The sequence below is a fragment of the Trematomus bernacchii genome, unplaced genomic scaffold, assembly GCF_902827165.1.
Source record: "Trematomus bernacchii unplaced genomic scaffold, fTreBer1.1, whole genome shotgun sequence".
NCBI classification, from domain to species: domain Eukaryota; kingdom Metazoa; phylum Chordata; class Actinopteri; order Perciformes; family Nototheniidae; genus Trematomus; species Trematomus bernacchii.
In genome coordinates this window covers 4008598-4024095 of record NW_022987573.1, presented here as the reverse complement: position 1 = coordinate 4024095, position 15498 = coordinate 4008598, and the positions used below count along the sequence as shown (strand labels likewise).

At 39.6% G+C, this 15498-nt stretch overlaps 1 protein-coding gene across 1 annotated transcript; it reads left to right on the top strand.

Annotated features, from left to right (window-relative positions):
- Positions 1-2032: 2032 nt before the first annotated feature.
- Positions 2033-15241, top strand: LOC117479535 (glutaminase liver isoform, mitochondrial-like). Its single transcript, XM_034126561.1, has 18 exons — positions 2033-2287; positions 3773-3860; positions 6747-6868; positions 9141-9270; positions 9347-9426; positions 9549-9712; positions 10171-10229; positions 11729-11761; positions 11857-11915; positions 12000-12066; positions 12181-12231; positions 12515-12691; positions 12798-12929; positions 13223-13315; positions 13445-13506; positions 13659-13735; positions 13832-13895; positions 14024-15241. Exons 1-18 carry the CDS (start codon positions 2079-2081, stop codon positions 14184-14186), a joined length of 1830 nt encoding a protein of 609 aa, XP_033982452.1. The 5' UTR covers positions 2033-2078; the 3' UTR covers positions 14187-15241.
- Positions 15242-15498: the final 257 nt, after the last annotated feature.

The window sequence follows — 15498 nt, the reverse complement described above, 5'->3', positions numbered from 1 at the left end:
GGACTGTAATGTGTCCTCTCAACGGAATAGAGACTGACCTGAGCATTGGGTCCTGCTGGAGTGAGTACGCCACCTAGAGGACAACATAGTAAAGTTTCAGTGTGTCAGTTTGGGAAACTCACCATGGGGTGTCGCCACATAACAGCATTCGAAATGACTCTCTCGTGTGAACATGATTTTTACCTATATTACATTATTTACAAGACAACAAACATGTTTTCCCAGTCCATGTTGAAATGTAAATAACCTGACCTTAAGTTAATGGCAGATTAAGCTGACACACTTTATCATAAAGTATTTTACAATCAAAGAAAAAAGGTATGACACCAACAAATGACTCACAGTCGATTGAATGTCACTGACAAAAACTCATGAAATATTAATTATTTTTCATATTTTTATTGTTGGTGCTTTGTTCTGCAAAGCTACATAATTAGCATCACAAAAAGTTATAAGAAAAAATAAATAACAGTAAACATCAACACAAGTCCTTTGAAATGACTTTTCCTTTGATAGGAGTTAAATAAACTCATTTGCTGGCGTACGTCCACTTTTTCAAGGTCAGTTTATGTTGAATGCTGCAATGTTTGGAAAATAAACCTTGATGTGGACATTTGAACTTTTCCCATCCCCTTTTATTTCATTTAACCCTTGTGTGGTGTTCATATTTTTGTTATTCAGCCAGTGTTCGTGGGTCTGGTGGACCCGCTGCCTTTCTGGGTTTCAATTCAACACAATCAAACTATTTTATGTTAAAATACTCAACAGATGTTTACTTCATCCTAATTACAAGCAATATAAACAGCATATCTCATCCTCTTCTTCAAAGTCACTGTCAGACTCAGAATTCTCAGAAATGTGATCCTCACATTCTGAAACCTCTTCCTCCTCCTCTACATCATCATCAAATGGTTCTCTCTCTTCCAAAATCATTTGCAAGGCCCTCTGAGCAGAGAATCTTTTGGCCATCTTGATCAGTTGTGATAAGGACCCAAACTGGCGAAGCTTTATTTATTGTGTTTCGCCCCAAATGTACAGCTGGGATAGAGTGTGAAAAAAATCAAGATTAAAAAACATAATGCGGGAATGTGAGAGCAGACAGGTGTCGGTGCTTAAATGTATCAACAATGTTGCAACCTTGTGCGGGAATGGCAGGGGCGGAAACACAAAAGTCTCACACATACAGTACACACACACGCGCGCACGCACGCGCGCACGCACGCGCGCACGCACGCACACACACACACACACACACACACACACACACACACACACACACACACACACACACACACACACACACACACACACACGGAAGGCCCAGACAGGTGCACAGGACCTACAATTTCCACACTTTTGTTAGCCGTGCAGTGGACCCGAACATCCTGGATGTAATGTAAATGTGTAGAGGGGGTGTATAGTGGGTGGTCATTGAAAATTTGTTCTGATATATGTTCTTCACAGAAAATGAGCCAAGGCCATTGAGTGTGAGTTTGTAAAAATAATTTATCATATCATTTTTCTTTAGCTAAATAATGAAAACGGGTCCCACATACATCTGAATTTTGGCCACAATTATCATAAAGGTTTATGTTGAAACTGCCATGAGTGACATTATTCATCTGACCTTTTGATTTGAATTTGGAACAAAATAGTCAGCAAGTTTTTTGAAAGTGAAATAAAGCTGTGTACCTCTAGGCCTAAACTAAAGACCAGACTAAACACAAGTAGGAATATAACTTTGTAAAATGTTTATACATATTATTTTCCTTCCTAAGCTAACGTAATAAGTCTTACCTAAGTCAAATATGCTCCATAACTTTCTAAACCGTCTCTGCCTATAATCAAACACCAGTTTGGCTTGAGTAGCTGCAGGTTATTGACCCCACCATGCTGCATGTGTCACAGCCCCGCCCCCGAGTCACAGCCTGTAGTTGAGCCAGTGTGTAGGACAGCAGCTGCTATTAAAGCAAAGGACAGAGGGCCATTGGTCACAAATATCTCTCTGGATAAGCTACTGGGAAGAGGAAAAAACACATCCTCTGAATTATTAAAGACTAAGCCCTACTTATCACACAATGCACTGCCTGAAAAGTCTGAGGACAGCTAACCCGGGAATCTTGCAGCTATTTAAAAATGCAGGGATCTCCAGCAGAGGTGGAGCTGACAACATTGTTTTGTCCCGGACCCAGCAACCTGTGCCTCTCCCCTGCTGGGCTGCAGCATCACACCACACCCACAGAGCCTTCCACCAGAAGGGCCCTGATGCGGACCCAGGACACCCCAAGTAGGTCACATAATGCTGTGTCTAAATGAATAAATCACCAATAATTCGCCAACATATATAATGAATAATTCCCCACAACATTTACATATTGAAATATAAGAAATACAAGATGTTTTAGCTAAGATCAGAACATTATATGACTTTCTGTTTTGTGTTTGTTCTGTTGTGATGTGATATGGATGACTTATTTATCCTATTGGATGAGTTGTTAAGTGATTTATTTAGAAGTTAGTGTTGGTTGTTGTGTTACTTAGTGGTTATGTTATGTTATGTATTATGTCCCATTGTAAGTAAGAATGTCATGGTAGTGTAATAATACCATTACCTATTATTGAAGAAGTAGCTAATGAGCATCCAAACAAACAATAAACCCGTGAAGGATCAAATATTCATGAGTGAACTGTCTGGTGAAGGCCTACTCACATGTCTGGCAATCCCATAATTCAAGCTTTTAGTCATTTCTACCATAACATCACACTTATAAAATAATTGTAGACTGAAATATTCCAAAATGAATATTTTTAGATAAATTGTTAGACTTTTTGTGTAAGATATATTGTGGAAAATTCTCTTACCAATATTCACTTTCTTGCTAGGATTGTAGAAGATCGATTCCACTCGTTTCTAAACATGAAGATACAGTCAGACGAAAGTTAGCTTAGCTTAGCAACAAGGCCAAAACAGTTAGCATGTTTCTGTCCAATGGTATGAAAAAAGGAAACGCCAACTGCTCTTCTGAAACTTACAAATTAGCCTTCTATAGTATTGATTGTTTATTCATTCACAAACTAAAGTTTAAAAAACATTGTTAATAACAAGTCTGTGTTTGGTTTATTGGGTTTGATATAGCTGGCTATATTTGTTAAATATTTAGCCAGAGGAAGGCTAACTATTCCCAATGGCTTCCAGTCTTTATGCTAAGCTAACTATATTGTGTCTCTAGCTAACGTTACATAACTCAAACACCAGAGTGTGTCTTCAAACTTGTTATTTATTATTGGTAAATAAGCAAACAACCATTTCCCCATTTTTTTATTATCATGGTAATTAAATTACATGTACACCCATAGGATTGTTGTGCTATTTGCTGTTAGTAGTTTACTTTTGTAATTGTATTTTTCTTTCTTTTTTCCTCCAACTCTTGCTATAATAAGTACAATTATTAACATACAAATTGTGAATAGTATTTCAAAGTAGGTTACATGTTTATATACTAGACCCAAACAATATGGAAGCCCGCATTTGTATAGGCCTACTGCACTAATGACTAAATGAATTTTGCTTATGATTGTTTTTTGTAAACATATTTAGACATGGCATAGAGGCCACAGCCTCTGTCATGATGCCAGTATTTTCACTACTGGCCATGTTATTGACGTAAAGGTTGACACACATCTCAGGGTTTTGTCTGAAAACATTGGAGCCAATGCAAATTCAAACATAACAAAAGGTGCAAACATGTTTATGTGTTTTTTGTGTTTGCAGAAGTAGGTTCATGTCCAGTATGGAGGACCTGCTTTTCTACACCATCACTGAAGGCAAGGAGACAATCCCACTGTCCCAGTTCATTTCTGTGAGTAAACAACACACTCACACTTTCTCAGTCACGCCCTGAACTGTTATGACTTTCCATGACATATGTGGCACTGCCTCAGTATTGTATTTCCGAAAAGCACCTATGACTTTGGTTAAATCAACCTTGGGGAATGATATAGGAGCCGGAAACAGGAATCCAGAGCATCTCCATCTGAATGCATGTTCAAGTCAAGAAGGTGTTTAGGGACTTTGTCATGTAATAGGACTAATTATAGGTGGTGATGTAATCGCCATTAGAGAACACCATGCATTTTTTAATTATCCTTTTTATAATGGGGGTTTCATTACAACACTATCTTAACATTTTGTACCTGCTGATGTGATAGATGGCTCATTAGATCAAGGGCATTTCACTTAAACAACAGAACCAAAGAGCTTAGTTAAGGCTTTCCCACTGAACAAAAAAAACACAAATACCCACTAACATCTGGATTAAAAAATGAAGTAACCACCATAACATTTTCACTGTTCATTAACCCTGATTTGGTGCCAGTATCTCCTGTACACACAATGTATTGAAGTTATGTAATGCTTTGTGAACCCATTAAAAGTGTATTCTTTCCTATATCTTATATACAAACATATTTCGGAAGATAACTAAGACATAGACTGCGAGGGTTTTTTGTGCGCTCTGATAACGTGCTAATGCATACCTCATTTAGTTTCATGTGGCATGACCTTTAAGACCGTCACATTAAAAAAAGGCAGACATGGACATCTGCTGACTTGGGTGTTATGACAACTCAGGAATTTTAAAATGGAACATGCATTCAGGAGAAGAGAGGTGTGTCAACACAAGTGGCTTGTTGTCGTGCAACGGATGACCTGGTGTGTTTGTAGAGGTGACTGGGAGAGGACTTAATGGTGAAAGTGTAAGTCAACATCAATGTTAGAAGATAACTGCAAAACCCTTCATCCTTACAAGTCACTTAGTGTTATAGTCTGCCTTGAATGTTTATATGTGTCCTGTTAAAACAGATACTATATATTATATACTATCACTTAATATTCAATCTCCAATACTTGTTCTTAAAGGCAGAGTTTGGGTTTATTCTCTCCATTGATGTAGAAATGGAGATATAACATGGGAAATCAGTGGTCTAGTATCAAGAGAATGACTCTGAATATCAGAACATTTTGGAAACAAGCTGATTTGTATTGAGATTGCAATTTCTTTTATCTTCCATTAATATATTTTCAAACTTACAAAGCAAGACAAAATGTATTTTCCAATCCTGCCTGATACACATGAAAGTGAATTGAATGGTAAGCCCTTTTAGTGAGCTTAGATAAAATATAAAATGTAAGTTGTATATCATTTAAATATAGTACCCTGACAAACTATGATTAAAAATGTAACTGCTGATTCATTATTGTCTTTATTTATCAAGTAATTGTTTGGTCCTACTTGGTTAAATTGCCTGTTCTATCTGACAACCCAAAAAAAAACAGGACCAATAACTGCAACATATTTATTCAACAAATAAGTGTTTTTGTATTTATATATAATTAACTGTTTATCAACCTTGTATCTGATGACATTTCTGACGATTGACTCATATATTAATTGATAGTTTCAATACATTTAGTTTCAGCTTTAAATGACTGTGTATGAAGAGTTAATATTATACAGATTTAGGCATATGAGGTACTTAGTTATTTCATCATGCTAACCAAGCTGTCATTTGAAAGGCCTGTCTGTGTCTGTTGTGTGTGGCTAAACAAAAACTGCTCACAAATCTTAACGTAAAATGTTCTTACACGTGCAGGCGAATGTATGCATACAAAACTATGAGGGCAGCACTACATTTAGAATTTCCTGTCCTTTAGCTAAAAATAACACAAAGACATTCAATAACAGCAAAAGCAGCCATGTGCTTGTCTGCCGTTAGCTCACTGAATCAGCCGAGGGTCGTGCACATGGCGTCCCCAAAATAGATGCACATGGTTGAGACAGTGGCAGGCTGCCTGACGTGTGACTTACGAGAAGGTTTCAAGTGATTCAGTCTACGTCTGTATTTACTTCTTATACCCAGGTGGGCACCCACAATCATTTGAAGTCACTATCCCTCACTATTCAAGTTCAAGGTTCAAGGCTATTGTGGGGGAAACTTCTGTGTAGCAATGCATTGGGAGTCACCGACTCAGGAAGGAGACACGGTGAGAGTTGGAGCTTTTGATGTCAAACACTGATGGGTTTATTCAGAGTATCGGCCGGAGGATTCACATCACAAGTCAAAGAGTCAGAGGTTCTGACTTCACGGTAGAGTTGCCACGTCAATTCTGAAGAGCCTCTCTCTATGCTAGACCTTTTAACTGGTTCACAGAGAGTAATCAACATCTCTGAAGGAGTAGACTAAACAGCTGGGAACACTGAGCCACCTGTGTCCGACACTCATGGCCTCAAAGATTTCACATCTTGGAGTCCACAAACACCGATAAAGAAGTGCCTCAGCGTTCTCACAACAAGTACCATTCGTGCCAGACAAGTTGACCGGTCACAAACTGGTAACAACAACACATATGGCACCAAGGCCTTTCCTTAAAGGAGATAACAGACGTCAGAGTAGATCATAAAAACGTCACAGAGCAAAAGGTTAGATATCTAGAAGAATTATTCCTTAACAGCTATTATTAGTCATACGTACATAGCTACAGTGTAGTTATGACGAGGAAAGTTTCAGGTCACAGGTTCCTCCAACAGTGTACCTCCACTTACCCTATGTACACATGTTCAACACACTGCTAATAGCCATTCAATTATCACTATTGTGCCTGATCCAAAGTGTTTGATGAATGCATAAACGATTCCAATGTTTTTATCCCTTGTCGCTCAAAACCATCTCTTCTCCCTCTTCTCCAGGCTTTAAGAAAAACAGGTTTGTTAACCTCTGACCCTCGCCTACGTGACTGTGTACGTCAAATGCGACAATCCTCACGTGACTCTGTCGGGCCGGTCATGATGGACAAGAAGCTCTTCAGAAGGTGAGAAAAGTTTTGTGTATTTATGGAAACGCAGTTATGCACACGGTTATTCACAGGGGGAGTGAAGAACTTTTACCTCCATGTCAAAAGTACACAGAGCACTCTCTATATTTGCTTTAATAAAACACTCAGTTTCTGTCACTGCTGCATAACCAGTTTAATGTATTATTTATTCCAATTGGTTTATCAAACCTGCATATGAATCTGAGAATATGATTACCTCTCCTTCAGGTAACCCAACAAATGTGAAAGACCACTTCTAGAGCCAATGTGTGGTTACTCTGTTCTGTATAAACACAGTGCAGAAAGGCAGATTCCTGGAAGTGTAAAGAGAACTGAATAGAGAGTGTGAGATGGGGTCATTCATTCATAGGAAAATGGCTCAGTGGCACATGAAACCCAAGTAGGAAATTACCTAGATAGCCAGGTGATATTTTTCAAGTACCTAAAAAGAAAAGCTAACTAGTGTTTGACGTTCATTAACTCGAAAAAATTGATTATTAACTGACATTTCTTCACCAATGTCCTGTTTGGCCTAATGGCATCATGTGACAGACATGGAAGTTGTAAATTCACAGGTTATGCCACTATGTCAGTTTGGGTCCGTGGAAGTGTATATATAAAGTGAGAATATCCTGTTACTCTTGTACTCCTATAAGTACAAGAGTAACAGGAGGAGTATTCAGTGATCAGCGCTATTTGAGTCCAAGAGACTGACAGAGACAGGCGTTTTACGGCTGACAGCTGCTACAGTACTAACCAAATTCTCACACACACTGGGCAGTCAAAGCAGTAAAGGGAGCAGAAAGAAGGGGGCATCATTCTGGTTGAGCCCCATGCTGTGGCTATTTCATTAGTACACTTAACAGATCTGTAAGCTCCATGCAGTCTGTTGCCAAATGGTGTCATTTGTAAGTGTAATACACTACGTCTCATCCTTTGGCTTGGAACAGCAGAGGGTAACACAGCCTGGTAGTCTTTGTCAAACTTAATTGGCTGTGTCTTTCTTTCTCTGCTTGTTTTCTTTGATTTGTAAGCTTATCCTCTTCTGAAGAACACTCAAGATCTCACTATATAAATAGGCTACTAGAAATAGAGAGAGCTTCAGTATATCCTTTTTTTTTTTTTAGGAATTGACCCATGTGAATAATGCAAGCTCTCTCTATTCTCCTCTCCCGGTGGCCTCACGCAAACATCACCCTGGATTAGTGAGTCCAGCGGGTCAGATATCTTTAGTTCAAACCAGCTGTGACAGAATGTATATGCCTTTCCTTGAAAGCGCTCAAAATTGCTGACGATGTATACAGTAGGTATGAAAATCTCTAATAACTATGAGGCTCTGCTGATATAGGCAGGAGTGGGTGCTTACTATTTTAGCTGGGTATCTATTGGTCTAAAGCAGGTCACTTTGAATCCATTGTGATGAAAAAGAAAATAATGAAAGCCCAGTGAGGAGTGGAGCATTTCAATTAGATACAAATTGATTGGAGTTTCAGTTATACAATCATTTTTCAGGCAAAACCAGTCTCCGTGAATAAGGCTGCAGTTTTTCAGTCCAAGAAACAAAACTTTTCTTGACAAATGTTTGGATAATATCCCAGAGAAAAAGTGTTGGCCACAACTCAAGAATCACTGCACCAATTATGAAAACATTTCACAGAAAATGTCTAAAAGGTATAAATTGACATCAAAAGGTCTAATGTGTGTGTGTGTGTGTGTGTGTGTGTGTGTGTGTGGTGTGTGTGTGTGTGTGTGTGTGTGTGTGTGTGTGTGTGTGTGTGTGTGTGTGTGTGTGTGTGTGTGTGTGTGTGTGTGTGTGTGTGTGTGTGTGTGTGTGTGTGTGTGTGTGTGTGTGTGTGTGTGTGTGTGTGTGTGTGCGCGTGTGCGTGTGCGTGCGCGTGTGCGTTCACCTTAAGTTGAACACTAAATTAGACATTAAACTTTCGTGCCCACCTTTATTGATAATCTTTTGGTGCTGCTTGATTAAAGACTTATCTGAAGCATCCATGTTTTAATGTTTGCACAAACATGCATATTTGAAGCCGTGTCCACTGTCATGGCTACAACTTTTCTTTTAACCCTGTTCCTCTGAAAGGCCCTTACGCTGTTTGGACAGAAATGTGTATTAACTGCAACTTTGTTGGTTGGCGGAGGCCTAAAGCCATGAGGTGGTTATTTTAGTTTTGTTTGTGGTATTTTTGCAAGATTGAGTTTTTTAAATGTCTTCAAATGTTTTCCTATGATGTCTGTTTAATGATGAGTTCTCCTGTAGGTGTGCGGGAAACAACATCATGCTGCTGACAAAGGCTTTTAGAAAAAAATTCATCATACCAAACTTTGATGAGCTGACCCAGCAGATCGACAGGATGTATGACAGTGCACAACAGCAGGAGGCAGGACAGGTAAGTTACTAACTCTCAATAATGAATCATTATCCGCTCGATCATTACAGTAACACTCATGTGTGTGTTCATGTAGGTAGCTGATTACATTCCTCAGCTGGCTAAGTTCAGTCCCGATCTCTGGGGCGTATCTCTGTGCACAATCGATGGACAGAGGTACAGTAACATCTTCACTTTAATGTGTGCTCCATTCTGAAAACCTCCACCGTGTGTATTCCCTCACTAACACTCCTCCATTTTATTTCCATTCTTCTCCATCACATCCTCATGTCATGCAGACACTCTGTGGGTGACACCAAGGTTCCCTTTTGTCTACAGTCGTGTGTGAAGCCTCTGGAGTATGCCATCGCCGTGCACGAGTTCGGCACCGAGCATGTTCACCGCTTTGTGGGCAAAGAGCCAAGTGGATTCAAGTTCAACAAACTGTCACTAAATGACGAAGGTAAGTGTAATCAAACTGTAGCTCCTGTTTACCTTTTTAAACAATAACAAGAGCTAACAATAATACTGAGTGAACATATGAACCTTGTTTTGTAAAAAAACAAAACTATACAAAACTCCTTTCCCTTAGTATGGTATTTGACTCTTATCAAATCAGGTCATCAGTAATTTCACCAGACTCTGGTTGTTGGCAGAGCAAAGATAGGGCAAAAAGCAGACGGATTTTACTGGATTTGTTGTCCAGATGGAATATTTGAAATAATTTATACCACTTAGTTTTGAAGCAATTTGCCATTTTATTCTCCCCTCTTGAGAAAAGAGAATTGTATATTATGTTTTGAGTTTATTAGCGGATGTTACTCTCTGTTCCCCAGATGACATATCTCCTCTAATCTCAGCAGTGTCTTGCTCTCATGGTTAGGGCTAATAAGTGAAAACACACTCTTGTTTCTTGTGCAGATAAACCACACAACCCGATGGTGAACGCCGGAGCTATCGTCATCAGTTCTTTACTTAAGGTAAAATCAAAAGGATTGTCTGCAATGAATACATTGATTGTACTGTAAGTAGAAGCAGAGGTTTTACAACTCAGAATATATAATAATATAGACAGAAACATTTGCAAAATGAAGTCTGTAGTATGCAACATGAAATCTTGTCCTCTTGTTTGAACCTTTACACCATTTCACTAAAGAACACATGCTGTTCTTATAGTCCATGCATGGGCCCTTGTTATTCCTGAGCCACTCACAAGTATACTAGAAATGTGCATACAGAAATCATTGTAAAATGTGAATTTTTTTACAATCTGTGTGATAGAAGTGTTTGCAAGCATTCCTATTGTGCTATGAAACATTATCTGTATGGTTCTGAAAATGATATTGTACATTTATTGGATTTTTAAAGGCCTGAATGATTGCATCCAACGATGAGAAGCCAAGTAATGCTATGTATTTTACGCTGAAGCTATTAGTGATGTTGCACTCTCTAATGTAATGTCTGGTCACTTGGGTCCTGTAGCATCTGGACTCTGGTCATCACCATGCGACTGACCATCACACTTATCTGTGAGCCTTGGCCTTATTTTAACACATGGAGAGGTGGAGTTTAGCCTTATATGGTTGTGTATTTTTCCCCTGACGTATTCCAGCTGAATGAGGACATACTCTGGACTTTTTTATCATATGTAGGTCAGGTTCAGCAGCGAGGGAGGTACTGTGTGTGTGTGGGCCTGACAGCAGGGGCGTGTGTGTGCTTCTGTCCAATTACAGCCCCCTGAACAGAAGGTGTGTTAGCGAACCTCGCTCCTGTGTGGTGTGTTGAGGGGACATTGTTTGTATATACATACTGAGGAGGTCTTACACTTAAAAATAGTTTACACTCAGGCAGCAGAAAATAGCTTTTTTTATATACACCACTGGAAACAATTATCACTTTAACATTTTAATTGGACCATTTTTTTCTGGTTTTACATTTGTTTGATTGTATCTGTATGTTAGCGCCATATTGTGACTTGAAAGATTAATACAAAGTTGGTCACAAAAATAAGTTTAAATGCCAGAAATCTATATCATTAGTTTAAAACAAATACTTGTCAGAGCACCAGAGAGAAGCCACCTGGAAATAAATAAAATAAACTCCTTTATTGGGCATGAGGTGAATTCTCCAATCTGCCCTCCAACTCACAGTTATATGAGATACCATCCTTAACCTTTATAGGTAGAGTCATTAAATATGAATGTGCTTACGGTCCGTATTTGTTAATTTAACAACTTGGTATTTCTCCCTTACCGGTCCGTGAAATTTAAGCACAGCCATAAAAGCCCCCAGGCCACCGTGTGCTCATTGCCACATGGACTGAGGGCTCAGAGACATCATGTACACGTCACAGCTCGCAGCACACCCATTACTGGAAACAAATATATGCTTTGGTGTCAAAGTACTCAAACACTGCCATCTATAGGGATTCACTGCCTGTTGGCATCAGAAAGTGACTTTTTTCTCCCTCTGTTGACAGCCTCATTCAAATAAGGCAGAGAGGTTCGACTATGTGAGTAAATGCTTTACCCTTTTAAAGACTTTTTTTTTATTCCACATGTGTTTGGCCTTCCTACTGAACCACGTGCACATATAATCTCCTTGCAGGTGATGGACTTCTTGAAAAGCTTGGCTGGTACAGAGTATGTGGGCTTCAGCAATGCAACGTGAGTACTGTGCTTCAGAAAATGCCACCTCATTGGCTTGTATCCAGACAATGCAACCTTCTAAATAGCTGTCATCTTCTAAAGTTTCCAGTCAGAGAGGGAGACCGGTGATAGGAATTATGCAATTGGTTACTACCTCAAGGAGAAAAGAGTGAGTTTTATTTACTTTGATTTGTTGAATTGCAATCACCGCAATGCTTGTTTAGTGCTAAAAAAAAAAATGTATTTGCTCAGTATGTACTCACTCTGATTTGAACGGTTGCAGTGCTTTCCTGAAAATGCAGACATGATGGCTGCACTTGACTTCTACTTTCAGGTAACATTGCAGTACTCTGTGGAAAACATTTTCTAAGAAAGGTTTGTCATTTTGAAAATAAGTGTATTTTAATAAGTTAAATAAGAAAATTGATATCACTCTCTGTATGAGAAAAAGTAATAACTAGCATAAAATATATAAAGTACCGTACTTGAGTAAATGCATTTGGTAACATTCCACCACTGGATACAAATTGAGTTAATGCTTTTAGAATCGGCCTTTACCCTCAGCAATAAAGTGCATTTCCAAAGTTTTCAAATGATTCCTCCGACTGTTTTTCCAGTTGTGCTCTATTGAGGTGAACTGTGATTCAGGAAGTGTTATGGCGGCCACACTGGCCAACGGGGGTATTTGTCCAATCACAGGCGAGCGTGTGCTGAGCGCTGAAGCCGTTCGCAACACCCTGAGCCTCATGCATTCCTGCGGCATGTACGACTTCTCCGGACAGTTTGCCTTCCATGTGAGTCACCTGGAAAATAAGCATCTGTTGCTTCTTTTGTTGCTGAAAATGGTAGCACGAGATGTTGAATCCAGGTTGACACTATTTGTTTTCTTCTCATTTTCAGGTGGGCTTGCCTGCTAAATCTGGCATTTCAGGTGCTGTTCTGCTGGTTGTCCCCAACGTCATGGGTATGATGTGTTGGTCTCCACCTTTGGATCGGCTGGGAAACAGTGTTCGTGGCATTCACTTCTGTCAGGTATGCAGGCATGTCCCCATTTATAGTTTTGTGTTTTCTTCTTTTCTTTTTGCATTTGAAGATATTATATTGCTGTAGGGAATACACAACAACATAAAATACAGTTAAAACTATTATCAAATAAAATAATCAACAAAGGAAATCATAGCGTCAATGTATATTTGTATTAATTGATAAAAGGTACATTATGAGTATTGTTACTAATAATGATATGCTCACAGACCTTTAGGCCCTGTTAGGTCATCCCTTCTCATATTGGTCTGTCAAATATTAATCAACTCTTAATTCACTAGGATCTGTTGTCTCATTTCAACTTCCACAATTACGACAACCTGAGACACTTCACCAAGAAACACGACCCCCGGAGAAGATCAGATGAAGATCCAGTAAGTTCAGGCTAACAAGTGTATCTGCAATTTTCTATGAGGCTAGTGAGAATCATATATATAGTTTTTTGTGAAATGTTTAAGAAAAAGTATGTTATCATATAGTAATATTTCCTTTTGATCCATTAGAACAAGTCGGTGGTAAACCTGATGTTTGCAGCCTACAGTGGAGACCTCATGGCCCTCAGGAGGTAAGTCAAATCAGAAGAATTGCCTTTCATAATACCCAGCTTCTTACTTATGTATTTGTAGGGTTTTAACTACTTAGTTTCTGACGTTTTGCCATGCGTATCATCCTTTCCACATGTGATCGCTCTCCTCTGTTCCTTTGTTATCCCTCCAGGTTTGCTCTTTCAGCTTTGAACATGGAGCAGAGAGACTACGACTCTCGGACAGCGCTCCACGTTGCTGCTGCAGAAGGTGACGCTCTATTAGCAAAAGTTAATTATTTAATAATCCCTTTGATATTCAAAAGAGAGTAGATGAAACATGGCGCTGGTCACTTTTGTCTTTCAGGTCATGTGGAAGCAGTTGTCTTCCTAACTGAAGTATGTAAAGTGAATCCTCACATGAAAGACAGGTAGGGGCTTTAATATAGAGTTACTCATCTTCATATTCAATTAAAAAAACGTAGTAAAAATGTCCTTTTCCATCTCCATCATAACAATTCACCCATCTCCACATTACACTGTGTTATCTATCTATTAGATGGGGGAACACGGCGATAGATGACGCCATGCAGTTTGGCCACGATGTCGTTGTTTCAGTCCTGCAGGAGTACCAGCGTGGGTACACTGACAGCGACGTCGACACACCCTGTGACACAGAGGAGCAGAAGATCACGCCGGATACGTTGAAGGGCATCGTCTAACCTGGTGGTTTCACATCCAGGGGTCAAGCCTCCCTTTGGGGGCGTCAAAGATCACAGGGGTGGGCCATGTTGTCTGTTCTAAGTCAAACTCAATTTGCACATGTACAATCATAATAACACACTTACTCATTTATAAGAAAGTGTGTAATGTATATACAAATATTTAAGGTTTTTGTCCCCTAAAGAATAGTAGGCTTCGTAGTAGGCCGCAACTTTGTGGAGAGCGCTCTAAACCATTTTCATCAGGTGAGCTAGTTAGCAGTTTACCCTTTTCTTTTTATGCGATCAGAGAATTACTATTTTAGAATTCAACCAACATTTCGTGCTATGCTGATAAATCAGTATAGAAAATAAAGAATAAGGCTATATCTCAAGAGTGACCTTATTTTTGCTGGCTGGAATGATCTATAGCGAAAAGCTTAGTAAACAGCAACACAATTAAACACAGATCAATAAAACACCAAGAGGCTAGTGATAAAAGGTTTAAAAAAAGTGAAACACGTATGAAAGAGCAGACAGGGATTCACAAAGGGGGATGATGTCATAAAGTCTAAAAATAATAGGGGGGGGGGTGTTTGAGAAGGGAAAGGAATCTGATTGTCTAATCTCTAATCCACAAGGGATCATAAGGGTCTAGGTATGGAAATTAATTAATGTTATGAGAGGACTGAATCATTGAGAGACGTGATGAATGAATGAGTATCTTAAACACAGGGACGCGGGAAGGGGGGGTGCTGAGCGGGCTGCAGCATAGGAAAACCAGGAAACATAGATGTCTCTGGTCTTCACATGCAAATGAGGATGCTGGGAGACCTTACGAAGGATGAGGACTTTTGCACTGTTCACGAACTGGCTGTGTATATGTCCAGCCTGCACATGAAAACAAGAGGACTCATCAAATACGGGGAAAATCTCCTCCAGCTGTGTCTTTCCATGCCCATCTCCGTGGCCTCGTCAGAGAGATCCTTCTTGGCGCTCCGTCGCCTAAAAACCTGGCTGCGTAACACAGTTACCCAGAAGAGACTCACTCACCTGGCCTTGCTGCATATACAGCAGGAGATTCTCTCTGTGTGTGTGTGTGTGTGTGTGTGTGTGTGTGTGTGTGTGTGTGTGTGTGTGTGTGTGTGTGTGTGTGTGTGTGTGTGTGTGTGTGTGTGTGTGTGTGTGTGTGTGTGTGTGTGTGTGTGTGTGTGTGTGTGTGTGTGTGTGTGTGTGTGTGTGTGTGTGTGTGTGTGTGTGTGTGTGTGTGTGTGTGTGTGTGTGTGTGTGTGTGTGTGTGTGTGTGTAATTCACAAAAATGTGCAATTGTGTA

Excerpts from the sequence above, each read along its gene's own strand:
- LOC117479535 (XM_034126561.1), top strand. The coding sequence starts at position 2,079 with ATGCACTGCCTGAAAAGTCTGAGGACAGCTAACCCGGGAATCTTGCAG. Across the intron at positions 9,271-9,346 it reads AACAGCAGGAGGCAGGACAG|GTAGCTGATTACATTCCTCA; the intron begins GTAAGTTACTAA and ends GTGTTCATGTAG. Across the intron at positions 12,067-12,180 it reads ACTACCTCAAGGAGAAAAGA|TGCTTTCCTGAAAATGCAGA; the intron begins GTGAGTTTTATT and ends GAACGGTTGCAG.